This window comes from Phascolarctos cinereus, unplaced genomic scaffold (genome assembly GCF_003287225.1).
Source record: "Phascolarctos cinereus isolate Bilbo 61053 unplaced genomic scaffold, phaCin_HiC Scaffold_5;HRSCAF=322, whole genome shotgun sequence".
In the NCBI taxonomy this organism is placed as follows: Eukaryota; Metazoa; Chordata; class Mammalia; order Diprotodontia; family Phascolarctidae; genus Phascolarctos; species Phascolarctos cinereus.
In genome coordinates, this window is record NW_027555958.1 from 258,519,263 (window position 1) to 258,547,091 (window position 27,829).

The following is a 27,829-nucleotide window of genomic DNA, read 5'->3' on the forward strand; positions in this document are numbered from 1 at the left end:
TACAGAGGAGCTGTGTGTGCAGTCACTCTGCCATGTTGGAGTGCTTCCCACACACACCTAGACCTTCCCTTTTCATATAAGAAATACATAGCTACCCCACTACCCTGAATTCTTCATGAAGGGAGTTACTCTAAATTGGAAAGTCTGCTTGAGTTTGGGGGTGAGATTGTGGGACAGTTTCATAAGTGCTAAGCAACTGTGCTGCCTTTCAAAAGGAGGGGGGAAAAGAATCTCACCAAGACTTATACTGGTTGAATTTCAGTTCATGTCACTAGATTAGATCTTGTCACTAGGCTTGTGAGCTAAGGCCAGATCTTTGGAGGCCTGTAGTCCAAGAAATTAAAACAAATTCCACTAGTAGGAAATAGCCCTTGAGAAAGGGGCCTGAAATATCAAGATAGTTTTCTTAGAGGGGAGCAAAGGAGAGAGGAATTACCTGATTGAGAGTTGCTCCCAAAAAACTGACCAAAGCTTTCTCTCATGTCCCCAGTTCTGAGCAAAGAGTTAACAGCTTTCCCAACCAAGCCAATAAACATGAATAAGTTATCCTAAAATAGGAGCTTTCTCTGCATACTCTTGCATAAGAGCTTCTCCCTTACTTCTTTCTCTTCCCTTTACTAAAGAAAATGCTTCTTTTTCAGGAGGTTATACTGACCATGTTAAAAAAATAGTGGAGAAGTATCTAGGGATGTCGGATTTGGAAATCAACAGTTTTATGAGGTAAAACCACCAATTCCTACTAATATCATTCTTACTCCATTATCTCATAGCCCTGAACTCTTGATAGTTCTGAAATTGATGAAGATTTTCTCTCTGACTAGTGAAAACTTTGGGACTTTCCCTGGCAGTGATGTCTTCGCCCTGATCACTCAGGTCAGCTTTCACCTAAGGCACTCTGTGGATGAACTGCTAGAAAGAAACAGGTTCGTTATTAACAAGCAAATATTGAGTGTAGAACAAATCCAAATAAATGAATTCTGCTTCCTTCCTTCACTGTACCCAATCTATTTGGGGAACAAAACATAGATGCACAAATCAGATGTCCTGAGATAAGCCATTGGATAATAAACACATGACTCTCGAGTACAACCCTAGTGCATTTATTTACAGGTATGTGACAGGCTGGTTTAGCCCTTACCATCGTAAGAGGAAGATGATTCACCCAGTTATGATCCAGTACATCCAGCCAGATGCCATAAGGTAGTGGTGCCAGCTCCCTTGCCAGACTCATCACCCAACTTTGTGCTAAAATTGCCATTGAACCAAAATTTAAACTCAGAGACCTGATAAGACTCTTTAGATGAATTCATTCATTTTTACTTCGCTGTACTAGACACTAACAGCTCCAGATGCTTCTCACTTTATTTCTTGACAACCTTTTAAAAGGCTATTTTCCAGGGGCCACTAGGTGGCGCAGTGAATACAGCACCGGTCCTGGAGTCAGGAAGATCTGAGTTCACATTCGGCCTCCGAAACATAACACACACTGTGTGATTCTGGGCAAGTCACTTAACCCCAGTTGCCTTACCAAAAAAAAAAAAGGCTATTTATTTTCCCGTAGTATTTCATGTTTTTAATGAGTCAGGTGTCAGGTGCATAGTTAACCTTTTCCATTTCTCTTCAGTCTCCTAACCAGGTGGAATGCTGTCATCCAGGAGCTGCAAGCAGCACTTGAAAGAATTTTCTACCCAGATGCAGTAGAGGAGTGGCTGGAAGAAAACACCCATCCCACCATCCAGAAGCTACAGCAGCTGTTGCAAGATCTGGATGCAGCAATAGCAGCTCAGTCTTAGAACTTTTGCCATGGAAGTGACCCATCTTACAAAGAAGGTTTACCCACTGCTAACCCAGTGGGGATTGTTACAGATGGCCAAGACCACTCCTTTGCTACATGAAAGCAGTGCTGAGGAAAGGGGGGCAGGGTTGGGAGGGTTCCTATGGGTATGATTGAAAAATGTGATGCTAGGACAGAATCTAAAAAGAGACATTGAGGGGTGAAGGCGTGATACTGGATCTTGTGTTAAAAGCTATTACCGTGAGAGGATGAAGCAGAATTTATCATGCCATAAGTGAATCCAAAAAATTAGAAGTGGCAATCATAATATTCCACAAGGCAGCAGTAAAAAGGTAGTAAAAGTAAAAAAGCAAAAAAGATAAGAAGGGAAATTACATTATACTTGAAGTCACTATAAATAATGTTAATACTGAAATATATGCACAAAAAGAGCATGAAATACTTGAAAGAAAAAATAATTGAACTGTAGAGTGAAATAGACAAACTAAACAAGAAAGACCCTAAAAAAAAATTGAAAAATCAGATATGACAGATACCTGGTGATTAATGGATGGGAATAGAAAGGAATATTTCTCCACTACTACATGGCACCTTTACAAAAACAAATGCAGAAAGTTTAAATACTTCCTCTACTGACAACAGCACAGTAAAAACTATAATCAATAGAAGGAATTTGAAGAAGTAAAAGAAAATGTATAGGTTACAGTTAATACTGATCACAATTTACTGCTTAAAGAGAAAAACTGTTATTCTGCCTATTGCTCTTAATGTAATGGAATAAGCACTCTTATTGCTAGAAATTATTCTTAAGACTTGTTTTCTCTTCTATCTATACTTGGCCCCCTTGATGTTCAGGGCTATTTACAGTGAAGCAGCTTGTTAAAACCACAGCTGGATTAAGGACAGGAACAAAGAACAGTCCATCACTCTGAAATAAGCATCCCCTTCTCATCTAGCCTGTAGCTTGCTTGGTCCTAGACTAGACCCTGGTACTCATTTATACTGAAGCTACACAGAAGGTTAAGTACCTGTGGCTTTGGTGATAGTTTTATAATCAAGTTACTACTATGCAGAAACCACTGTTTCTATACTACAGTTATCCACTGATGGAATATAAAGAATTTAAGACCTTGTCCTCCAGGAGTTTAGACTTTATCCTATATACAAGGAGTCCAAAATTTACAGTTAAGATTTTTTACTTCAGTGACACTCTCAGACCCTAGGCAAAATTGTAAATTGTATAAGATTTGTTTTGGAGGCCCCTTACCACTCCAATTTCATCCTAGAATATTTTGGAGTATATTCTATCCTCTTACCTATTAAGTGTCAGAATATTACCAGAGAAGAATGATCAGGATAGTGAGAAGACTGAGCCTCCAGAAGCAGGGGAATGATAACACAGAACTAGAAACAATGAATGTATAGAAATTGCAGAGGCAAATTTTAGCTAGATCTAAAGAAAAGACCTGCCAGCAATTAGAACTTTCCAAAAGCAGAATGGGCTCTTTCCATTGGGGTCTTCCATTACCAAAGGTCTTCCAGTTCAGGGCAGCTGGATGAGTACCACTTGTCAGGAATATTAGAGAGGAAACTCCTGTTCGGCTATTGATTGGACTAGATCAGTAGTGCCAAACTAAAATAGAAAGTTCTCAGTAGGCTATATTGGCTTCAAAAATCACACATTAACTGTGATACTATGTTTTTATTTTGTTAAACAATTACAGTTTAATCTAGTTCAGTTGCATTCAAGTTTTGCTTTGCTAGATCTTGTGGCCAGCAGACTGCGTGTTAAATACCTCCAGACTAGACGAGCTCTGAATATGTCTTGGTACTTGGGGGGAAGTGGGGAATGAGTTCAAAAGGATTGCTGTCTTCTCATTCCATCCTGTTGCATGGGAAATCGCTGTTGGATTCCCTCCTCACACAAGTGTTTAGGTTGGGTTGGGTTGTTTGTGTTTTGGGTGTTTTTGGAAGGGGGAAAGACTTGCCACCACCTCCTTACTATCATTCTTGAAAAACTATCACCTATTCCCATTTTGCTACAGGTTTTGGTATGACATCACAGAAGTTGCTAATCTTTAGTTACCTGCTTTAAAAGGCACTGGGGAGTTAGTATAGAATCTTTTTAGAGGCACTAAAGTGTTCACACTGGAAATATTGTGTGCAGTTCTGTACACCAATTTAAATGAGGCGTCAGCAAGCTATAGTGCCTTCATAGGGGGGTAACCGTAAATGTTGAAGAGACTGAAGACTATATATATACCATACAGGGATTTGATGGAACCAGGGGTATTTAGCCTGGAGATGACTTAAGGGGGTGTGATAGCTAGCTATTGTCAAGTATTTAAAAGCCTGTTACATGTAAGATTTATTCTTTTTGGTTCCAGGAGGCAGAATTAGAAGCAATAGGTAGAAGTTGTATAGATGTAGACATTACCTCAATATAAGGAAAACCTTCCTGACAGAGGAGTCCGAAAATGAAAGAGGTTGCTTACATTAGTTTGGATTGCTTGCTCCCATACAAGATTTCCAAACAGAAGACTCTGTCTCTTAAGAGATCTTGTAGAAAGGATTCCTGTTCAGGTAACACATTGAACTACATGATCTCTAAGGTCTCTTCAAATCCAAGAAATTCTGTGATCCTTTGAGGTCAGCTTTTGGGGAAAAATATATCTGGGGAGGGAAATTAAGAAACTGTAAATGGTAATCATATAATGTGAGTATGTGAGTGCCTAAGCTAGACTTCGAGAATGTTTGAATGGAAGCCCAGTTAACTGAGTGAAAGAATTTGTAGGAACAGAAACAGAGATGGAAGATTTCTCAGCCACATTCAGAAGGAATGGTTCACTGACAACTACTTCCTTTATAACACTGGAAAAGCTCCAGCAGCTGTGTTTTTTAAATACAATCTACCTTTTCTCCCCAACCAAGAATGATTAATATTCCTGGGTAGATGTTGAAATAGAGCCAGTAGACTTCCACAAACTTGTTAGTTTGAACTCTACTGGCCACTTGATTGCTTCAGAAACAAAGAAGCCAACCCCAAACACCCACCCCCAGTGTTCTGTTACTGCAGAAAAACTAAGAGCTGAAAGGAACTCTGCAACACCAGGAAGCTACACACACAATTTGAGAGTTTCACTGAATGACATGAGAATGTGTGTAACACCAATACCTTTTTTGTCATTGCCATGCAAAAGCACACCTGGTCAAGCATAAATCCTTCTGTGTTTCAGTAGCAACAAGACACAGTCTGCTTAACTGAGAAAGAAAACTAATGAAGGTTAAGAAAGTATAACTACAGTAATCATACAGAAATGCCACGATATGGTTGAAAGATTTATAATTCAAAGTCAATAAACATTTATTATGCACCAGGCATTGTGCTAAGCATAGGATACAAAGAAAGGCATAATACTCATTGCCCTCAAGGAGCTCACAGTCTAATGGGGGAGAATACACATAACAAGCAGAATGTGGAAGGAGGAATGGCCTAGTACAGTAATATCATGCAGCTGGGATGGAAAGATGATCTGAGAAGGTATAAGTTTCTGGGTCAGTTTCATCTTGCAGAATGAGTTTCTGGAGATGATGAAGTCCAGGAAAGCAGCTAGGTGGAAAATGATAAGGAAAATGCCCAGAGTGCCCTCCTTAAATGGTGGAGGATCTGCACAGAGCTCCCAGAAGCCCACCTCCCACTCTCTCTAATAAGAGGAAGGGAGGGTCCTAGGGATAGGGGGTCCTGAAGTGTGAGGTAATTCCTGTGACTTTTCCACATGCCTTAAGAAATATCAGGCTTACAGGAAAATTTGAAAATTATTCAAGAAATATATTCTTCTAAAAGCCCCCAAAATAACCATCAGCCTTCAGCACTAGACAACAAAAAGAAATTCCAATGAGAGCTTCAGGTACAGAGGTAAACCCACCGGTTCTGTGTGTTTCGAGGTAAATCAATGAATAATTAATTCACAGAATCAGTGTCAGGACCAAGTTCACCAAGATGCGTACAATGGCAGAGCCCATGGCATTTATCTGAACGAGGGATTCATCTAGGAAGGTAGTCACTGTCAAGCCCCAATTAGGGACTAATTATCCAGCTTATGGAAGAAAAAAGTTCTTTGTCTTTCTCTTACTATCTACCTTGCATGGTCAATTACAAAGAGCATTTAACATGAGTATGTGCAGGCCACTATGGCAAAAAGGCTAATTGTTACGAGTTAAATGACTAAAAAGAAGCTTTCAAAATTTTTTGGATTTCACCTATTTTGATTGACTAGTAAAATGTAAGTTGAAAGCCTAATTCACTTCATCTTCAGCCATTTCACCAGAAACTGGCTATGCCCTGATACTCATATTCTCACTGTACCTTATGACCAGGAAACAAATTAACTGGTTCAACTGTGGCCACAGAATAGAACAGCTCTCAGTCTCTCACACAAGTAATGACCTCTTTATGTGACTACACAGATGTGATGGATCCACCCAAACTCAACCTTCAGTCTACACAATCCATCTTTCACTTTAGGGGAATAGGTGTTTCATCCCACATGCAGTAATGTGTTAGGTATCTAGCACACCCAGTGCATTTTCTTCAGTTCTAGAAACTAATTCCTGCCACATGTGAAATCTGCTATGAATATCCAGAATGAAATGGGCAGTGAGTCTCGCCTACCTAGTGGTGTTTCAGTTTAGCAGCTGATTGTTAAGACATGGTAGCTGGCAAAGTTCTAACCCTCAAACATAAAATAATGCTGAAACTAGTGGGGCAGGGATGGATAGAAAACTAAAACCCATTGTGTTAAGCCAACAACCTACTAGGTCTTCAGAGTTCTCACAAAGAAATCTGATGACTTCCAAGATTCCTCCCCACACCTGTTTTCTGTGGGAGCTAGACATCTAGCCACTGAGTCACAAGGGAGTGAAGATGCTGAGATTAGAAAGGACAACAAATTACCAAGGTTCTAGACAGGCACATCTTTGTAGCTAAAACTGGGCTTTCTTTACTCTTTAGGAAAGAGAATGCAGGAAAAGAGAATCCCATTAGCTGAGTTACTCCTTTCTTAAGAGAATCATCCAAAGGCAAATTACAGAAGGTTTCTATGCTGCTATGTAAAGAGTGAAGCCAATTTATGTTACATAGGACTTAATCTGTATTAATCTGCCCTGACACAGAAGCACACATACCCTTTTCTGAAGAAAAAAATGTAGTACTGAGCCAAAGTAGCTGTAGAGCAGATGCCCCAGTCCTGCCAAGTCAGAGGAATTATGGCTATTAAGGCATCACAACATGCAAGAAAACAGGCCAGGTCTCATGAGCATGGTCTGAATTTATGCCAGTTCAGGAACTGAATTTTCAAACCCTATTCTCAGAAGCCACCAGTCTCATGGCCTACAATTCATCCAGTTTTTCTGGGCTTGGGCCCACTGGCCAAAGACTTCTATCCCGCATACAAGTTTCCCCAAATAGCTTAGAAAAGGTGAAAGTAAAAAAGGTAACTTGGGGAACGAAATCTCTAGAACCTGACATGAGTTAACGAAGAGCTATTTCTCTGCCATTTATTTAAAATGGCTTCCCCTCTGGACTAACAGTAATATTTCTTTGGTTAAAAACTCATTTCATAAGCCTTGTAGTTTTGCAGCCCAAGAAGTAAAAGGAAGAGTGAAGGAAGGTTACTTTCTCTGACTTCATATTTTACAGTTGGCAAAAACAGATCTCAAAATGACCTGAGACTTCTCGAATATACTTAAACATGCAACCAGCAGCCAGTGTCTCCCTATTGGGCACACATCTAACAGGAAGGATTCTACACAATAACCCACCTGTGAAGTCTATTTATAATAAATTGGAGCTGGATGCAATAAGGAGGCCCCTCACAAGACGTGTGTTGCAAGCTCCAGTATATATTCTATCCTTTTGGTTCACCATAGACAGAAGAAAGATAGGCTGGTTAAAAAAGGGCAGTTGCTGTTAAGAATATGAAAGAAAACACCTTGAGATCTCTAGAGAACTTCCTCATTTACTCATAACCCCCAAAACATACCTAGTTCTACAGTTAGGCACACTCTGCTGCTTCATATACCCACCCAAAACTCACTTCAGCCTCTTTAGTGAGGTGGAACCTGAGCTGGAGGTATAAAGAGATCTTATTTCTCAGTTGGCCTATTCAATTCATTTGCAGGGTTTCATTATCTATGGCTGGTATAAAGCTAGGACTTCTGGCATCTCATAAGACCCTTTAATTTAAGCACTTGTACAGTTGTACTCCCCAGTTGGGGAGAATTTTTTTGAGAAGGCTGGGATAAGATTTGACTTCCTAATGATTTCCAGAGACAAAACATTTAAAAGGTACACAAAGAACAGACTCTCCAACTGGCAATGGCCATATAATCACTTCAAGCCCCTCTTTGAAGAGCTGGGGCTATCAGCTCTCTAAAATTTCATAGAAGCAATTAAATATTTAACAACCAAAGTTACCAGCTGCCTCACTTGGTCCCATAATAAGGCAGCAATTTTTGTAGATGTGATTTTAAGTACATTCAAATGCCTCTAGACCAGTTCTCAAGTATTTTTGTGTCATGGACTTCATTGACAGTATGGTGAAGTATGCAGTATGGACTCCCTTCTTAGAATACTGGGGTTTTTTAAAACTTCATAATTGAAAGAAATGCTAAATTTCAATTAGCAGTTAGTGAAAATAGATATGTAATTTTTTTTCTTCCCCATCTAAGTTCAAATGTCCCATGAAATCTATCCATGGACCCATGGATATCAGCAGAAGTAACTCCAAATGGTTGACATTCACATTCCTCCCCGAATCTCATTCCTCTCAAGTCCTTTCATTTTGTACTTCTTCATGCTTCTCATCTCTGAAGCAAAATCTCAAAAGAGCCTTCTTGCCCAGACCTCTCCAGATACTCTAGGTAAGGAAAGCTGAGAAGACATGTCAGCCTAATCTCCCACTCCCGAGAGTGGCATAAGGCAACATGGTATAGAGGAAAGAACAATGGAGTTATATATGATGTAGTTCATGTCCCAGCTCTTCCATTTATTAAGCTGTATAATGCAAGGAAAGTCACTTCCCCTTTCTCAGCCTCAGCTTCCTCCTCTGTAAAGTGAGAGGGCTGGATAGTCTCTAAGGTCCCTTTAAGTTCTGTGACTACACAACAAATAGGAAGGAAGGGACGAACTCAACAAATGGCCATATGGTTGAAGATCCAATCTGGTCAGAGAAGCAGAAAGAAAACGTAGATCCCTCTGTTAGCAGCTCACATCAATGGAGCCAAGCAAGCTCTGGGAAAAGGGAGGAAGGAAGTATCAAAAGCTTCAGGAAGAATAGGGCAGCCAGACTCAGTGGCTTAGGCCACCCTGTCAAACTTAGTTCTGCTGCCTGGGGTCATCCACATCACTGGTCTCAGTGTCGCTGCTTTGGGACAAGTCTTTAGGGCTCTCTGGCTGGTGCAGCTCCAGAAAGTTGGTGATAAGCTTGGCAATTACCTCCACGTCACTGAGATAAGGAGTGGGAAGATGGAAGGGGAAGAATTCAAGTTATACCAAAGTACATAAGCCCATCCCCAAATCCTTTACACACATACATAACAGCCCAGGAAAACTGAAGCAGCAGATTCATTCTTCACCCCCAATTCCTCCAACAATCCATCTCTCTTTCATTCTATTCTGCTCCCTTTCTTACCTCCCCTTGCCTCAATGTGTGGGATTAACATTACCATAAATAATACCCTCAGAAAGTAGGCAAACTTTGAGGGTGGAAATGCTGATGGTCCTGCTACAGGCTGTGTGACTTTGGACAAGTCACTCTGCTAACCTGTGCTTCAGTTTCCCCACACATAAGAAAGGAAAGAGGATATAGTATGAGCCAAAACTAGCTATGAAGCCTTTTGGACTTCTAAGACAGTAAATTTTTCAGATAAAAAGGTTCTTTCAATCTATGAGTTATTTGACAGGAAGGTTATAGCCAAAAGTGAACCTCAAAGGAAATCAGGTACCACTACCTATTGATTTCTTCCTTTTTAGAATAGTTTAGAAACAAATACTTTGTGTGCCAACTTGAGGATCACTGCAGGTCAATGCTAGGACCTGCCTCAAGGAATAAAAGTTTTGCAATGATAAAGGAATCATGAAGTGGAACAGAGTCACTTTCAACATCTCTCTTGACCCAGAACACCTTATTGCCCACCTCAACACAGGCCCTAAAGAGTCAAAAGGTTGTTTGAGGGAACATAAAAAGCATATTTGACTTGAAATCACCCAGGAAGATGACAGCTTTAGAGTTGATTGTATAACCACACTCTGATTTAGCTTTCAACACAGCTTCACTGAAGCTTCATTATGAAATGCAGGTTTCTGTTACCATAGGCAGTGCCAAGCCTTTGGCTCTTATACAAAGCTATGCTTAAGTCCTTCATCTTTCTCAGTTTCTTTGCCCAAATGAAGGACTGTATATGCCTAACCTGAGGCCAATTTGGTCTACTTGATCCAGATGTCTCTATTGCTTGGCCTTCAGTTTCCTTGTCTGTAAAATGGTGACAGTTGTCCTTGTTTTCATTCTACTCCTCAGGGATTCAAAAAGTAGTAACAAGAAATCACCTAATGGAAAGCCCCAAGGAAAAAAGCTATTCTGATACTACCCTTTCTCAGTAGAGTCTATCCCGGGTGGGATCCAAAAGGCACACCCGTTGGAATGAATTACAAAGCACAAAAAAAAAAATGATTCAGGGGCAGCTAGAAAGTCTAGGTATTACCAGCAACCATGATTTTAAACAGAGTAGTGTGGTATATTTAAAAGAGAATCATATTTGGGGTCAAAGAATCTAGATTCAGATGCTCGTTCAGTTATTTACTGTGTGACCTTCACCAAAGTCACCTTCTCTCTATGAACCTTCAATTATTTATAATATGTAAAATCAGGTGTTTGAAACTAAATGGTGACTAAAGTTCCCTCCAACTCTAAGTCCTATAATCCTAGGATGTGGGTGCTAATGACCCAAATAGAATTAGAGACAATGGAACAACTATGTCAGTAACTTGAAGGAAGATCCAAAATAAAACAAGTTCTAAGCTGCTGTAGACACAAATATGACCTAAATGTCACTGACAATGGGAGTGAAGTTCACCACTTGCCCCTAGCTACACCTCATTCCCAAGACACTGTTGTCTTACCTCCGATGACCCATCACTGCACTCTGGGTAAGAGGATGGGAAAAACCTGTTGCAAACCGAAGTACCACTGTATAGCCCTTCCCAAAATATCGAACTTTCTCCTCTATGACATTCACATCCTGAATATCATTCAGTCCAACCACCACTGAAAAGATAAGAACAGTTAATAGTCATGTAAGAATGTCAAATCTCAGAAGACACCACAGAATGATAATGGCAATGTTAAAGGCCATCATGGGTCCTCTCCCAAGCCTCAAACAGATGAGCTCTGAATTGAAGCTTTCATAAACTCCATGTAAACATATTTCTTTTTTTTAAAAGGCACTTGAGGTTAAGTGACTTGCCCAGGGTCACAGCTAGTAAGTGTCAAGTGTTTGGTCTGAGGCCGGATTTGAACTCAGGTCGTCCTGACTTCAGGGCCGGTGCTCTATCCACTGTGCCACCTAGCTGCCCCAATGTAAACATATTTCACTCAACACAAGAGAATCAACAGCACTGACTCCCATTCCTGACTCCACACGAGCTGGATAAAAAGCCTTATGCAAGTCATTTCCTCTCCCTGGACTCAGTTTCTTCAGCTATGGATGAGGAGTTGGATTGTCTAATCTCTAAAGTTCCTTCCAATAATAACATGATGAGATTCTGTGGTTTGAAGAAATTCAATCATTGGAAAGTACCCAGGAACAACAGGAAATATTCAGCAACCTCTGTTTCTCAATCTATTAAATAATATGCAGTGTTTTCAGGCCAATGTGTGTTAGAGGATTCTGTTTCATATTCTCCCCAACATGGAGTCAAAACAATAATATTACAGCAAAAAGCAATATCCTTGGGTGGCAGCTAGGTGGCGCAGTGAATAGAGCACTGGCCCTGAAGTCAGGAGGACCTGAGTTCAAATCCAATCTCAGACCAAACACTTGACACTAGCCAAATGACCCTGGGTAAGTCACTTAACCCCAATTGGCTTAAAAAAAAAAAAGCAAGATCCTCCTTGATCATAATTGACCTATTTTTCCACTGAGGAGCAAATCTGGTTCTGGTTTCCAATCACATAGTTAGCCTTTTTACTTCTTTCATTTATTTCAACTTCCTCCTTGAGTTACAATGTGGTATAATAGAAAGAACATCACATTTGGAATCAAAGGACCTGGGGAAGTCACTTAATCCCTCTGGGACTGTTTCCTCATCTGTAAAATGAGAGGATTAGACAAGGCCTCTAAGCACAGTCAATGGACCTAAATACACTTTACCTGTTCATAATTATCCAAGATCAGCCTTACTAAATGGGTACAGAGAAGGAAAAAGGTTCTAAGCTAGTAGATTTAGTGCATACATGTAACAAAACTGCTTTAAGTTATCTTAAATGAACAACTACTATGGTGAGTTAGCAAAAAACAGACTCCAAAACAGAGTTAACCTGAAAAGAGACATACAACCAGGACCAGGACATTCCCTGAGCAAAGGACAGTTATAGCAAGGTTCAGAGTTTCTTTTATATCATATGATTGCAAATTATGATAGTAGAACCTCCTTTCTCATTTGCTCTTTAAATTTATAGGGTTGAAAGGAGATAGATACTAAGCTAGCTGGACCATATCATCTCTCTCTCATCCCCCTGCCTCTAAGTTCTTGATAGATGTTAGGATTCCTAAAGGAAGTTTTAACATGCCATTAAGTGTCCTGCAGGTCCTGATACCCCATGGCTACAGTTTTCTGTTTTACAAGGCAAGATAAGCTTAACATGGCATCAATATTTATTTAGACAATACTTAAAGCCAGGTGCCTGCATACAGGGAGCCATCAAGGTCTCTACAGAACAGTGGGAAAAAAGTTAACTCCTGACTGCAGGGTTAATAATCTCTATTACCTTCAAATAGTTTCATTCTTGACTATAGGATTAATAATATAAAAGCAGTTTCAGTGCTATTCCAGTTTGCTCCTAAAGTAAAAGTTTGCTTCTAAAAGTAAAAAGAGACAATGATGGCCAAACTGGGTTTAGAAAATTCATACTGTTGCAAAAGAATAGTCTTCAGACCTTGTTTTCATAGACCAAATCATAATACCTAAGAACATGAAAGGCCATGTGGTGCAGTAGAAAAAGCATATCTGGAGTCAGAAGATCTAGGTTTGAATCTTCATTCTGCCACTTATTCCTTATGTGACCTTGGATAAGTCCCTTACTTTTCTGGGCTAACCTACAGCCTCACTTCTAAAAAAAGGGGGAAATACTAGATGAATTTCTTTCCAATCTATGAGCCTAAGGACTTCCATTCACCTTGCTGAATTAAAAGGTCAATTTGAAAACTCTAGATTAGCCAACCAAAAAGACTCTTTAATAAACAAAAATGGCCCTTTTGTATTCCACTCCAATATTTAATTAAGCATATGTAATACAACTCTTACCTTGCTCATGGCATGCTCTAGAAGCTGTCAGTATTTTCTTGTAGAGGTTAAATGTTTTCAAGATTACTTTCCCAGTAGTCTTGTCAAATAGGGCTTCCTGGAAAAATAGAAAAAGACCTTGAGGTCTTGAGTTCAACAAACACACTAACTTCACTCAAACCTCCAGAAAAGAAATAAAACTGTCCCCCTACTACTTAATGATTATGACTAACAGTTCCCAGTCCTATACTATCTCCCTAATCCTTCAATTTCACTGTAGATTTCCTGATGTCAGATATTATTTTCTATTCTAAAAGCAAACACATTTCTCAGAGGGGAATAATAAGGGAAAGAAATTGAAAAATATCCTTCATCCACCCATCCCAGACAAATCCCAACACCTTGACTTAACAAAGCCAAACATTCTCCTACAAGTCTGATTCCCTTAATTTGGGGACTGAAAAAGGAGCCAAAGCCAGAGTAATCATCCCTGTTGCAGAAACAACAGAAACTACCAAGATATCACAGAGCAATGTGGATTTTAGCAGAGAAGATAAGGACAGAACTGCAGCTCTCAGGTTTAATGATTTGAGAGAGAATATTCAGCCCTTGCCCTAGCTCTCTCTTAATACTTCATCCACCCTTCCCTTAGGAAGAAGGCAAGCATCATGCTCTAACACAAGTAAAAAGAACTCTGAGGAAAATAAGCAGAAGTTGACTGGTGGTGCTAGGAGGCATAATGACCTGATACCTCAAAAGGAGCACCTTTCCTTGAGACATGGGAGAAATGTCTTCGGGCACAGAGTTTGATCATTATTGAAACCTATTCTTAGGTTAGAGTAAAAGCTGTGCAACAGCACCATACAGATTCTCATAGTCCCAGATTTGTTAAGGGGCATCCTCTAATCCTAACTGCCACTAAAAACAATTACAATGATGGAGGATTCTTAAGAAGTTACAGGACCCTCAAGCATATTTCCTCCACAGACTGCTCTAGCCAAACAAGGCTACTCTCTAGTGCCCTAATGCTCACTGCATTTTTATATTCTGTGTCTTTATCCTGGACTGCCCTCCCTTCCCCTCTTCCTCCAATAAATTACTACCCAACTTTTAAAATGCCCAACTCAAACACCACCTCTTTCATGAAATCTTTCATGATGTACTTCAGTCAGTAATGACCTTCCCCCTTAATCCACACAGAGTACTTGGCCTTTCTCCTGCCCTGGGGAGCCTCCCACCCAATTCTTCCATCAACCACCTCTGTTTACTTTAGCCCTTACCTCCCAGTCCTCTAAGTTCTGCACCGCCACAAATAGACACCCTGTGACATAGAAGAATTTCCAGCCTAGATTATCTAGAAAGCAAATACCCAGAGTAAACAGCTATGAATGGCAAAAATGAGAAGCCAACAATGAACTGAAAGCAAACAAGCCCAGAAAGTCATAGAAGTTTCCTCTCACCCACTCCATGGGGTGGTTACCATTGTGGTACCTTCCTAAACAGCAGTAGCAATTACAGTTAATGGGGGAAGAGGAGAAGAGGGAGGGGGGAAGGGGAGGAGAGAGGGAGGAAAAATTCTCTGTAGATCTTAAAGACATTAGTCTTTAAGTCCTATTCCTAACATACCCAGAGCATGGCCTGCAGACAAGCTACTTTGTAAATTGGAGACAAATTAGTACTTCCTTTTAACATCTGGATGAGCTTAGAGGATTTCTAAGAATCCTGGAACCTAAAGCGCTGAACTCATTACTTAAAACCAAAAGAAAAATGGGTAATTATTTAGTCTCATACATGTCCAGTTCCATGTTTAGGTATATAGTAGGGTGCAAAAAACAATGTACCAAGAGACAAGATCATGGATCTGGCACTGCTAATGTGTAATACTGAACAAGTCAATTCCCCTGTCTAGGCCTTATTTCTTTCTGTGTAGGATGAGTGGTTTGAATTAGATGATATCTAAGGTCCCTTCTACCGCTAAGAATCTATGATTTTATGAACAGAAATGCCCTTACAGTCTGAGACTCAGGTTTCTTGTGAAGATAAGTGGGCAACTCCAAGGAAAGAAGAGACTCAGGGCATACCAAAATAGAATTATATCACATGTAGGCCAATTTCCAGCCAGAAAAAGAACACTAGACTTCTAATCTTAATTCTAATGTGGGTCGAGAGGGTAAAAAGGGCATCAAAACATATAAATTCATTAAATCCCTCCTGGATAAATTAAAATTCATCTTTAAACATCTCCATACCAATGGATGTCACACAATTATTAATAGAAACAAAATACAATGTGGTGAGCAAAGTTAGTCATATTCTTGATGATGTACAACAGAAGTGACAAACATGCAGCTCACAGATTCACAGGCCCACAACACTCCCAGGTGTGACATGACAAATCAAAATGTAAGTAAGAAATACTTAACAAAACAAATAAAAACATGAAAAAAAGATAATATTACATTTTAAAACTAAGTGAATTTGCAGCCTCATATACAGATCAATGGCCTCCATTTCTACTTGAGTTTGACATGACAAATATACAACTGAAGGTTGAAGAGTCAGGGACTGGGAAAGCCTGCCCAGAAGGTGCTCAATAAAAACTTGATGACTGGACTAATGATCTGATTATCAATGCAACCTTAAGGAAATGAAGAAGCAGAAGAGGTCAGCATAGATAAAGATAAAAATGCTAGAAGAACATCAGTGAAAAATTAAGACAATAGAAAGTAAAAAAAAAAAAGGAAAATAAATCCTTAACAAGCAGCAACAGGGCCACTGTACCTCCACTGTAGTATGCAGCTGCCAAGCCAATGGACAAGATCCCTGAAATAAGAAAAATAAAAAACTTTAGTTAGAAATAATGCCCCAGATTGTCTCTAGTCACCCACCAGAAGATTAACATCAGATGATTCTGTTCCCTCCCCCCATAGAGCTTACAAATAGAAGCTAGGAAGCAACAGCTCTGAACAAATAACTCCTTCCCATTTGTGAGGGAAGGTGTGAGTAGTGAAAAGGAAAATAGGTAGAAGAAGAAGAAAAGGCATTTCCATTTCAGAGCCAGGTATACTGTGCTTACCTACAAGAAGAGACCAGGATCGGATACCAGGAGACCTCTTCAGATGGAGAAGGGAGCTAGTTCGGGTCTCTACCCGCATATACATGCCTGGCTTCTGGAACTGCTCCCAAGGTGAGAAAAGACTGGTAGAGAAGAACACAGAATTGGATGGAAATGATCCAAATAATCATTACTGATCCAAATAATTGATCAAATAATCAAAAAAAGATCCAAATAATCAAAGAAACATTTAGTCATTCTGGTTAAGTGCTCTTCAATTGCTTTTTTAGGTACTCTATTAGGCATTATTATTAGAGACTAATGAAGAATGCAGCAAAACACCACTAGGACTAAGAAGACCTGGGTCCTAATCCCAGGAAAGCTGACAGCAAGCTATGACTTTGGACAAGTCAAACAACCTCTGCTCCAGTTTCTTTAATTGTAAAATGAAGGAGTTGGACTAATCTCTAAGGTACTTTCAGTTCTAATGTTCTAAAAGTCTAGGAGATATCACAATGACTTCACCCCTTGCCTCAATATTCCCTCAGACCCTCTCCTATAAGACAAGAAGAAAAAGATATCTTAAAGATATCAACAGATAATAAATTCAGAGTGGGAAGGAAACTGAGAAGTTATGTACTCCACATCCCTTCATTTTGCAGTTGAGGAAATAGGTGTACGGCTGTTTAAGTCACTTACACAAGGCTGTACGTGTAAAAAGTGGCAGAGTTAAAATTTGAACCTGGTTTTCTGACTAGAAATCAAGCATTCTTTCTATTGCACTAGAGGGTCCATATAAAAATATTGGGTCCATTCAAGATACAACCCATCAAAGCTTTGTAGACTTCCAACTAAGATGGCAACATGGAAGGTCAAAGAGAAACCCATCTGTCCCACATATTAATCTAGCAATGCTCTAAAAAGGGCCCCAGATTGAGTAATGGTTAAGAAATCTAAAAAAGAAACATAGAAAGTACCTTTGTCCAGAGCAAAAAGTCAATCAAAACCCTGTGAGCACTAGGAAAGGGACACTGTCAGGGAAGGCAGTGCGAACACAGATCAGTAGGCTAGAAGCCTACTAGCCTTCTGACCAAAGATACTCCAGGGGTACCTGAAGCCTGCAGAACTTTGTTCCTGGGGGCCCAGAATCTCTGCCCACAGCCCTTAAACTACAGGATAATCATTTTGGCCCTCTTCAACAAAGAACAAGTAATCAAGATGCAAAGCCAAGATGGCAGAGTTGTAGGAACCAGTGTTGCAGAACTGCTCTCTACAAAACTCCTTTTAACAGATCTAGAAAATGCACCAGATCAAATCCTGATGGCAAAAAAGAAAAAACAGAAAAAATTATAGCAAGTTATCTGTCCAGCTCACATTGGCAAAGGGAAACAAACAAGAGGGTCTACTGACAGTTGACAGACAGGGGATAGGGCCAGGCCAGTAGTACTACAATCTAGCACTAAGGTGGAAGCTGTGTACTAGGGCAAAAGGAGGTCCCAGACCAAGGCACTGCAACGGGAACAGGTGTGAACTAGCAGCTTTGTCCCCTATTACCGAGTTTCAGATCACAGATTTGTACACAAGGATGGCATTCCTGAGTAAGGAGTCCCTGCATGGCATATCAAGAAAGAAGGATGTTCAAAAACCAGCAGTAATGTGGCTCATACAGAACAGGGTCTCTAGCCCAGCATGCAGAGGAATAACCAGGGTAGGAATATCAAAACAAAAGGGAACTGACAATTCTGCCACTCTTAATTAACAGAGCAGGCTGATAGGGACTGAGTCCAACAGCAGTCTATTCTTGTACAGACCTCAAAACCAGATCAAGAACTTGCAGAGCTCAAAACAGGAGAGGCAGCAGTAAGACCTGGCCTTGGATCCTGATACTTAGAGGTCATTGGAAGCTTGCAGGTCCCCAACATCTCCCTGAGATCCTAAAATAATATAACACTCAATATCCCAAGAAAGAAGCCTACAGGAATAGCTCAAACCTTTCCTCCAAAAGTGTGAGAGAGACCAGCCCTGACATTAAGTCTGAAATCAGAAAATAAGCTGGAAGGATGTTCAAAGAAAAAAAAAAGAAGCCCACTATAAAGAGCTTCTAAAATGACAGAGACACTTAAGACACAAACACAGAAGAGGAAAAAGACTCCAAAATCTATCACTCTATAAGGAAAGCCTCAAAGAAAAACAAAGCATGGACAAAAATTCAACTAGAATTTCTGGAACAGATGAAGCAAGAATTTTAGTGCGCGTGAGTGTGTGTGTATGTGTATTATAGATGCATTTTCTAAAGACCAAAAAGGGAAATGTGTACGATTCCATCACAGTGTCAATGCAAAAAGAATTACTGGCTTTGCAAAATGACTTTCCTCCAGAGATGACCGAATGAAAAGAGTGATCAAAATTCAACTACCCAGGAGACTGGTGACATGGAAGGTATATTAGGTACTTTATGTGAAGAGAAGAAATTTCTGCTTCTATTTAAATTCAGTAGTCTATATACTTTTGGCTTTTCTCACAGGGAGCTACATGGGAGTGAAATGGTCAAACTAACACTTTAGGAAAATCACTGGCAATTATGTGGAAGATAGATTAGAGTGGGGCAAGATTTGAAGTAGAAACCAATTAGGCTACTATGAAAGGTAATGAGGGCCTGAACTAACAAGGTAGCTATGAAAGTAGAGAAAAGGGGATATATACAAAAGAGACTGTGAAGGCAGAAAAAACAGATTTGGCAATTGCTGTGAAGTAATTGAGAGAAGAGTACAGTATAGGAAGATGCCTAGGTTGCAAATCTAGAAGACAATTCCTTGACCCCTCAATTATCTCCCAGGCCATTTCCCCTACACTAGCCACACTATCCTCTTTTCCCCTTCTTGACTAACTAATTCAACTCTACACTATCCTCTCTTGGATCCCCAGTCCCCTTATCATATCACTAATTATGCCCTATCAAGCCTTGGACCACTCCCATGATTCACCACCTTCACTCCTAGACATGTGCAGCTGAACAAAGATGGAGAAATCACACAATCATTCTGAATGGTTTTACTACAAATTTATGATATACAACCTCATCTGGGCCCTCACTGCTGCTAGGCAAATCTACTACACCTTGCTTATCAACTCATCATCTCACTCTCCACAACACCTCTTCCAAACCTTTTTCATCCCTCTTCAAACTTCTAATACCACCACCACTACCCTCCTCTACTCCCCTCAGCTGAGATCTTTGCTTCATCATTTAACAAAAAAAAAAAATTAAGGCCATTTGCTGTGAACTCTGTCTTCCTCATCTCCTATCACTCTGATGCCTTCTGCCACTTTCTCCTCCTTCACCCCTGTATCACATGATAGAGTGACTTACTCCTTACCAAGGCTACTTGTTAAGTGATCTCATTCCATCTCATCTTCTCCAACAGACTTCCCCTTCTGCCATCCCCACTCTTTCATTTATTCTTAATCTCTCCCTGTCTACTGGCTAATTCACTACTGCCTATAAACATGCCCTTATCTCCCCCATCTTCAAAAAACCCTTACTTGTGGGGCAGCTAGGTGGCACAGTGGATAGAGCACCAGTCTTGGAATCAGGAGGCCCGAGTTCAAATCTGGCCTCAGAACAAACACTTGACACTTACTAGCGTGTGACCCTGGGCAAGTCACTTAACCCCACTGCTTAGCAAACAGAGAGACAGAGAGAGAGAGAAAAAGAGAGAGAGAGAGAAAGAGAGAGAGAGAGAGAGAGAGAGAGAGAGAGAGAGAGAGAGAGAGAGAGAGAGAAAACCCTTACTTGACCCTTCCATCTTTTATCTCTTCCACTCTTTATAGCTAAACTCCTTGAAAAGGCATCTGCAATAGGTGCCTCCAATTTCTCCTCTCCTTAATCTCTTATAATCTGGCTTCCAGCCTTATCATTCCACAGAAACTCCAAGATAGTACAGTGGATACAGCACTAGCCCTGAAGTCAGGAGGACCTGAGTTCAAATGTGACCTCAGACCAAACACTTGACACTTACTAGCTGTGTGACCCTTGGCAAGTCACTCAACCCCAACTGCCTAAAAAAAAAAAGAAAAGAAAAATATCAGTTGCTCATGGGTAGGCCAAGCTAATATAATAAAAATGACAATTCTACCTAAGTTAATTTATTTACTCAGCACCATACCAAACTACCAAAAATTATTTTATAGAGCTAGAAAAAACAATAACAAAAGTCATCTAGGAGAACAACAGGTCCAGAATATCAAGGGAACTAATGAAAAGAAATGCAAGGGAAGGTGGCCTAGCTGAACTAGATCTTAAATTGTATTATAAAGCATCAACTGTCAGAAGTGGAATAGTTTAGGTATGCAAGACACAACAGTCAATGACTATACTAATCTATTATTTGATAAACCCAGAGACTCCAGCTTCTGGGATGAGAAATCACTGTTTAACAAAATCTGCTGGGAAAACTGAAGCTTTGCTTGCACCTGTTTTGACTTCATTACCTTCTTCTGCATGTGTGTGTTTATATTCCCTGTCACCACATCGATTCTTTTGTGGTCAGGTTTTTCTTTGTTGTTTGCTCATTTTTCCACTGTCTGCTGTGAAAGCTCAGTTGAGTGGTTCCTCTGCTCCATCATCTTAGTTGCTGTTTCTGTCCTTAGTAATTCACTCAGTGACTTTAATACAGCAGGTTCTCCAAAACTGCTGTTAAATTTTATTGATGGTCAATTGCTTTCTAGATATATTAATATTTGTAAATGTTCATGTGAAGAACTGTAGTGATACTAAACATCAAAATATGAAGACATCACATATGAACAGATAAAGAGTTTAACTCTGGTTCAAGATCTGAATATTAATGTTATTCATAAAATAAAGTCTAATTCAGATGTAGAAAACTGGAAGTGAGGTATGCATCCTTGAAATTGTGCTCCTTGCTGTAATGGTTACATTATTTTGCAATGAAATGGCACTTTTTAGGTAGACCTACCTAACTTATGAGTATCTTATAAATTTATATTAGAAAGATAAATATTGAGTGGGAGAAGAGCAGGCTGATTATTGATATAATGACCTCGATGATTTCCCTGTTAGTCCTCTAAGCTGCACCATTTTTTTTATGTGCTCCTGGTTGTGCAACTAAAGAGGAAGCCATTATATGGAAAAGAGGAGCCACTATATAACTGTCATCTTACACTACAAATTATTTGAAGACAGGGTCAATGTATAATTAATTCACTTTTTCACTTAATAAAGCTGTATTCCTTGCAGAGAAAAAAAATAAAAAAACAAACTGCTCTTTCCAAAGTTACCAATAATCTCTTAGTTTTCTCAATCCTCATTCTCCTTGACCTCTCTGAAGCCTTTAATAATAACGATGATCATAGTAGCTAACATTTACATAGTGCTTACTATGTGCCAGACACTGTGCTAAGTGCTTTACAATTATTATTTCTTTTGATCTTCACAACAGACTAGGAGATTATTATTATTTTTTTATTATAATATATATTATTATTACCCCCATTTTACACATGAGGAAACTGAGCCAGACAGAAGTTAAAGTGACTTGCCCAGAATCACATAGCTAATAAGTGTCTGAAGCTGGATATGAACTCAGGTTTTCCTGATTCCAGGCCAATTTCACTTGGCCACCTAGCTGACATTGTCGATCACTCTCTCCTCCTTGATACTCTCTTCTCTCTAGATTTTTGGGACACAGACACATGTCCTGGTTCTCCTCTTATCTATATGACCACTCCCTCTCAGTCCCTTTTGCTAGATCCTCATCCAGATCACTTCCTCTAAATACAAGTGTTCCTCAGGATTCTGTCCTGGGCCTTCTGTGTCATTAGCGCCAATGGATTTAATGACCATAATGCCAATGACTCTCAAATCTACCTATTCTGCCCAAAACTCTAAGCTGACCTCCAAACTCATCTCCAACTGCCTTTCAGACATCTCAAACTGGACCTCCAATAGACGTCTTAAACTAAACATGTCCATAATAGAACTCATTATCTTTTTCCCTAAACCTTCCACCACCACTACCACCCCCGCCTTCCCTATTACGATAGAGGGTAATACCATCCTCCCAATCCATCAAGCTCACAACTTAGGAGTTATTCTTCACTCTTGCCACCACTATCTCTTACCTCTCACACTCCAGCTGTTGCCAAGGCCTATCAATTTCACCTTTGTAATATCTCTCGGATATGCCCCTATCTTCTCTGACACTGCCACCATTCTGATGCAGGCCCTCATCATTTCATGCCTGGACTATTTCAAGAGCCTGATGATGGGTCTCCTGTCTCAAGTCTCTCTCTACTCCAATCCATCCTCCATCTAGCCATCAATGATTTTCCTAAAGTTCAGATCTGACCATGTCACTCAATAAACTCTAGGGACTCCCTATTGTTTCCAGCATCAAATACAAAATGCTATAGGACTGTGCCTTGGAGGACATCCACAGTTAAGAGGTAATCAATTAATAAATAACACACAATGCTGGGCCATTGGAGATACAAACAACAAAGCATGAATTGGCAAACCACTAGTAACTGTGGACAGAGAAGTTTTTAAATGGCAAACCATTTAAGTGTAGAGAGAGAGGTTTCAGTTGATTAACAGTCACAAACCATACTGCAGTAAGTTTAAAAAGAGTGAGAATTAGCATCAGAGAATTTATGTGGACACTTATGAAAAATAATCACAAAATTTTGGATGTTTGCCCAAATGTTCATTAAACAAATGAGGTGAGTTCTTCTTTTCCTCTATAACTTCAAAATTCTGGAAGAAACTCACTCAAAAGCACCTTTCTCAGAAGTGCTAAAAATGAAAGGACACAGGTCTTTGTGGGCTCAAAAGAATTAGTACAATGTCATATGAAAGCAGGAGAATTTTTATAATTTTCTTACTTTATTTTCTTGCTTTTTAAAAAGATATGGCTAATATGGAAATGTTTTGTATGAGCTCACATGAACATATTGCTTACTTTCTCAGTGGGTGGAAGAGGGGTGGAAAGAAGGGAGAATTGTAATGTTTTCAATAAACAGTAAAGTGAAAAAGAAAAAAAAGAAAGTAGGAACATTTGGAGAACTTTATGGATGATAAGGAACAGCTTCTATTTGCATTCTGTGTAGGTATCCTTCATGACAGTAGTGAACTCTTTAGGTGAGTATACGTCTGTGTTTTATGCCCGGCTTGATGCTGAAACTCAGCTTGCATCTGTCACTGAATCTGGTGTGATTTTAAGATATATTTGGAAGACATCTCATTTGAAGAGAACCTTTAAGGCTGCTTTTATTTCTACAGAATTATGAGGTTACTTACTCAGCCATACTTGTTAACTCATCCATCACAGTTAATAACTGACACTGTATTTATTAGCACAATAGATGTCAAAAAGAGTAGTATCGTGGAAAAAGTCATGGATTTAAGGGAAATTTTTCTATTCTGAATTGAGCAGAGCTTCCCTGATTCAAAACTCTGGTTCCTGTGAGCTATGTGGTCGGAACCAAGGCAGATTTTTGTTTAATGTGACACCACTTCTGCTAACCTTCTGAGCTAATAGAGCTTGGATATGTACTTATTTCTTGGGAGAATTAGGGGATGTGGGGGGGGGGGAGTAGCCTTGACACCGAGAAAGAAGGAAAATTACAAAAAGCTTATGTGTGACACATCACGGCTGTGACACTACCTGTGTGGTCCTTGGCCAATCTCTACCTCTGAGCCTCAGTCTCCTCCTCTGCAAAATGACAGGGTGGGATTCGATGGCTCTTCCAGTTTTAAAGCTACGATCTCACGGTCACCTGGATTACCCCCACCAACCAGCAAGGGTTCCTAAGGTGCTTGGGGGTTGGGGAGGGAGGAATCCTGTCCCCAGCATCCAGCAGAAAGAGAAAGCCCAAGCCCCCGCAGCTCCCTGCATCACTGACAACCAGAGCTCTTCCTTTCTTTTCGCTTTTCTCCAGCGTCCTCCGGCTACTGGGGAGGGAGGGCAGCAAAGAGGAAGATGCAAGTGTGTGTATTCACTCATTCACGCCTTCCCTATTACTCTGTCAAAATGAATGCGGTAAGTCCTACCACCCCAAGATGGCAGGGAGAGCGGCAGAGAAGGTGGGTGGAGAACGCGCCTACCTAGTTGAAGACGGCGGCAGAGGAACTGGCACCAGGAACCACAGGAGAGCAGTCGTTTGAATGAGGTCGGGGCGGGAAGGGTACTTCCGGATTTATGCGTCGGGGTGGGGGTGGGCGGGGAGGTACCATAGAGCGGACCACAGGGTCCACTTCCGTTTCAAAAGAGGAACAGAGGGCGGACGAAGCGGTGGTGGCCATCTTGCATTCTGGCAAAAATTGGCTTACAGATCCAAGGCATAGAAGGAATGCCAAGGCCGACAAAACAAAACAATTTACAGGAAAAAAAAATAACTTTCACCTGGCTGGAGTTTCAGTAAGCAGAACAGAAAAAGGGTGCCCTTTCAACTGTCAGAGACTCTTTGCCCGCCCAAGAAGCCAGTGGATCGGACACTTTGCCCGATTCCAAAATGGCTTTGCCGACTTTGCAGGAATTAGACGGGAAGCCCTGGAAATGGGAGCTGAGTAGTAGTGAAAGAAGCTAATGTGTTGTAGTTAAGATGGTCTCTCAAGGAGTTCCTCACCTTCGTTCTCTAGAGAAGGATCCGTTTTATTCTTCGCGAGGGCAAGGGAGAGGGGGTGGGGTGGGGTGACATTGCCCTGGATGGTAGTGGTGCCTTCAGATCCCTCTTTCTTCTGAACAAGAATTCCATTTTAATAAAACGTGTTATAGAAGGAATGTTAGAATTCACACTGTAGTTACCTTCAAGCTGTGTGGCCTTGGGCAAATCACAATTCTCCTCTAACTCTGTTTTGTCAAGGTCATGTGTATAAAATCTTTTTGAAAATAGTAAAACACCATACAAATATAAGCTGAGATCCTCATAGTCATTATGCAGTCATTTGTTCAACAAACATTTAAGTTCCTCAGTGTCCAGAGCCCCAGAATCAGGTTCTAAAAGAGACAGATTGTTGAGATAAAATAAGAGTTATTGTTCCTGGAACTTAGTCTAGTTACAGGTTCAAACAGTAATTATAAGTAGGTAGTATACTTAATGTTGCTATATCAAGGAAGGTGATTTAAAAAAATAACAACTAGAAAACAAAGCTGGAGAGCTGCAAGATAGATAAGGTTCATAATTACTGGCACTTCACAGTAATGCATAAATTATTATCAATACACTTTACCAGCTTCTTGAAGGCAAATTTGATCCAACTTGGTTAATGAAAGGCATCAAATACTAATTACCAAAAGAACATGAATGATCCCTCTGAATGTAGGCCATATCCATGTTTATGTATTCTATGTATTCATATCTTGAATCACCTCCAGATTTTGTAAACAGAAAAAGACAGTATACTGGCCAAGGAAGAAAAGAGTTTTTAAAGAACAAGTCATTATTGATTCAGTAATTATTGAGCAAGCCACTTAGAAGGGCTATATAATATTTATACCAACTTTACTGATTATTGCAAAGCTTTTGATTCATTTCCACACTCAATGGATTATTCATGTATTACAAGTATATAAAATAGACTCAAATGAGATAACCTAAGGCTGTTATGGTTCTGTCTACCTTTAAACCCATTATTGTCTTTCCTGAATAGAACTGATGGGGTGTTTGAGTGCTTGTACTGGGACCTGTACTCCAAGACCATATTTCTCCCTAGCCTCAGAAACACTATCCCTGGCAGTTTCCCCCAGCCCAAGGACACTGTGTCTAGCAATTACTCATGAGTGGGCCCCAGCAAGCCACTTATCACTCTCCCTGGTGCAGTTACACAAAGCTGGGTGAGAGAGTGATGGGCTGCTCAGGCCCCAGCCCTAAGATCATTTCTCTGGAAGCCTCCCAATTTTAGTAAGCTCCTGTCCTGTGAGAAAATTTTTTCTTGTTGCAGAATGCATTCTCTAATCAGAACAGAGAGAGAGTTGCCTGGCCCAAGAACTTTTGTCCCTGGCTGACCCAAGGACTCTTCCTCCCACCAGATCCACAAGGTCCATGCCTCCGACGACTCCCTCAGTGTCTGGTATACTCCCTGTACTTTCCCATCCATAGTTCACAAAGACACCTGGACCTTTGGATTACCTAATTAGTATCCCTGGCATTCCTTTCCCATGCCCTTTTCCATATAAACCCCAGCACCATCCTCAGTCTCTCAAAAGTTCCTTAAGAATCCCTGCCTGGTATATAGTATAACAATAAAACTTTGCCAACTTGACTTAAAGAGTGTTTGAGTCTGTGAATTCATTCCAGACAAGCCTGTCCTGTACTCCGGTCTTTGAGGGGTCTCAACCTCTCAGACCGAAACAAAACCAGTCAGTCAACAAGCATTTTATTAAGCAGCAAGATCCCAGCCCGAGCCTCACTTGCTCATTGTTTGGGTTTTGATGGCTTAGAGTGAGTGTAAATAGCAATTGTTTTTGTTCTGGCCAGAAGCTCTGTGGTTTCTTTCCCTCCCAGACTGATCCTTTCGGGAAGTCAAACTAGGCCATCTTTTGCCTCTGTCCTTACCAAGCCTTAATCACTAAATGAGCATTGCTTCAGTCAAACTGGGATCTGTTAAAGACCATAGCTTAAAAAGGCCAAGGTCTCCCACTGCGTCCAGGGCCATCTCCAGTCATCCTGTTCTATATCTTACCACTTGTCCCAGATGGCTGCAGAGGAGAAAGTAAGGCTGGTGACTTTACACTGCTCTCCCTAACTTAAATCCAGTTCACTTGCATGTTGTGGCATCACCTCCCTGATGTCATGGTCCTCTTTGAGAATGAAGGGCAAACAACAGTAGAACATGGTGTTGCACCTCACACATGTGGGGATACAAAGACAAAAATTAAAATTTTCATTTCCTTCAGGGAGCTTATATTCTTTCAGGGGAGACAACAGGTGAATATACAAAACATATAAACTAATTGTTATAGGGAAGGCACTAGCAGTTCTGGAGATCAGGCAAAGCTTCATGGTAGCGTTTGAGCTGAGTTTTTAAGAAAACAAGGGATTTAAAGAGCTGAAGGTAAGGAGGGAGTGCATTCCAAGTGTAGAATTTGGCCTCTGAAAAAGCATGGTGTCATATGTGAGGAATACAAAGGAAGGAAACAAGGGCTTACTATGTGCCAGTAACCATACTAAGAGCTTTACAAATATTATCTCATTTGAACTGCACAAGTCTGTGAGGGAGGTGCTATTGGTATCTCCATTTTACAGTTGAAGAAACTGAGGGAGAAAGGTTAAGTGACTTTCTCAGGGTCACACAACTAGTAAGTGACTGAGATTGAATTTTGAAATAAGGTCTTCCTGACTCCAGGCTCAGTGCTTTATCCACTGTGCCACTAGCTGCCTCAAAGGGCAGTCTGGC

General features: G+C 40.4%; 2 protein-coding genes across 11 annotated transcripts in view; one reads left to right on the forward strand and one right to left on the reverse strand.

The window, feature by feature from the left end:
* HEXD (hexosaminidase D) overlaps nucleotides 1-3,539 on the forward strand; it is a 39,992-nt gene extending 36,453 nt beyond the window's left edge. For 6 of the 7 annotated variants that reach the window (XM_020966718.2, XM_020966719.2, XM_078155750.1 and 3 more), the window contains 4 exons: nucleotides 642-720; nucleotides 822-923; nucleotides 1,111-1,200; nucleotides 1,625-3,539. In XM_020966718.2, the coding sequence (XP_020822377.1) occupies nucleotides 642-720; nucleotides 822-923; nucleotides 1,111-1,200; nucleotides 1,625-1,793 (440 nt within the window). In that variant the 3' untranslated portion in view covers nucleotides 1,794-3,539. The remainder of the gene's footprint in view (nucleotides 1-641; nucleotides 721-821; nucleotides 924-1,110; nucleotides 1,201-1,624) is intronic. The other variant, XM_020966717.2, reaches the window with a different exon arrangement.
* CYBC1 (cytochrome b-245 chaperone 1) overlaps nucleotides 1-24,647 on the reverse strand; it is a 52,694-nt gene extending 28,047 nt beyond the window's left edge. For 2 of the 4 annotated variants that reach the window (XR_013487140.1, XM_020966726.2), the window contains exons 1-6: nucleotides 24,539-24,647; nucleotides 16,432-16,553; nucleotides 16,137-16,178; nucleotides 14,636-14,709; nucleotides 13,377-13,473; nucleotides 10,974-11,118 (exon numbers count right to left, since the gene is read on the reverse strand). Coding sequence is in view for 3 of the 4 variants with exons in the window: in XM_020966726.2 (XP_020822385.1) it covers nucleotides 10,974-11,118; nucleotides 13,377-13,473; nucleotides 14,636-14,709; nucleotides 16,137-16,178; nucleotides 16,432-16,516 (443 nt within the window). In the remaining variant the exon portion in view is untranslated. Of the gene's footprint in view, nucleotides 1-5,134; nucleotides 9,301-10,973; nucleotides 11,119-13,376; nucleotides 13,474-14,635; nucleotides 14,710-16,136; nucleotides 16,179-16,431; nucleotides 16,554-20,429; nucleotides 20,470-24,538 lie in introns of those variants that run through there. The other 2 variants (XM_020966725.2, XM_020966724.2) reach the window with 2 other exon arrangements.
* Between the last annotated feature and the right edge of the window lie 3,182 nt (nucleotides 24,648-27,829).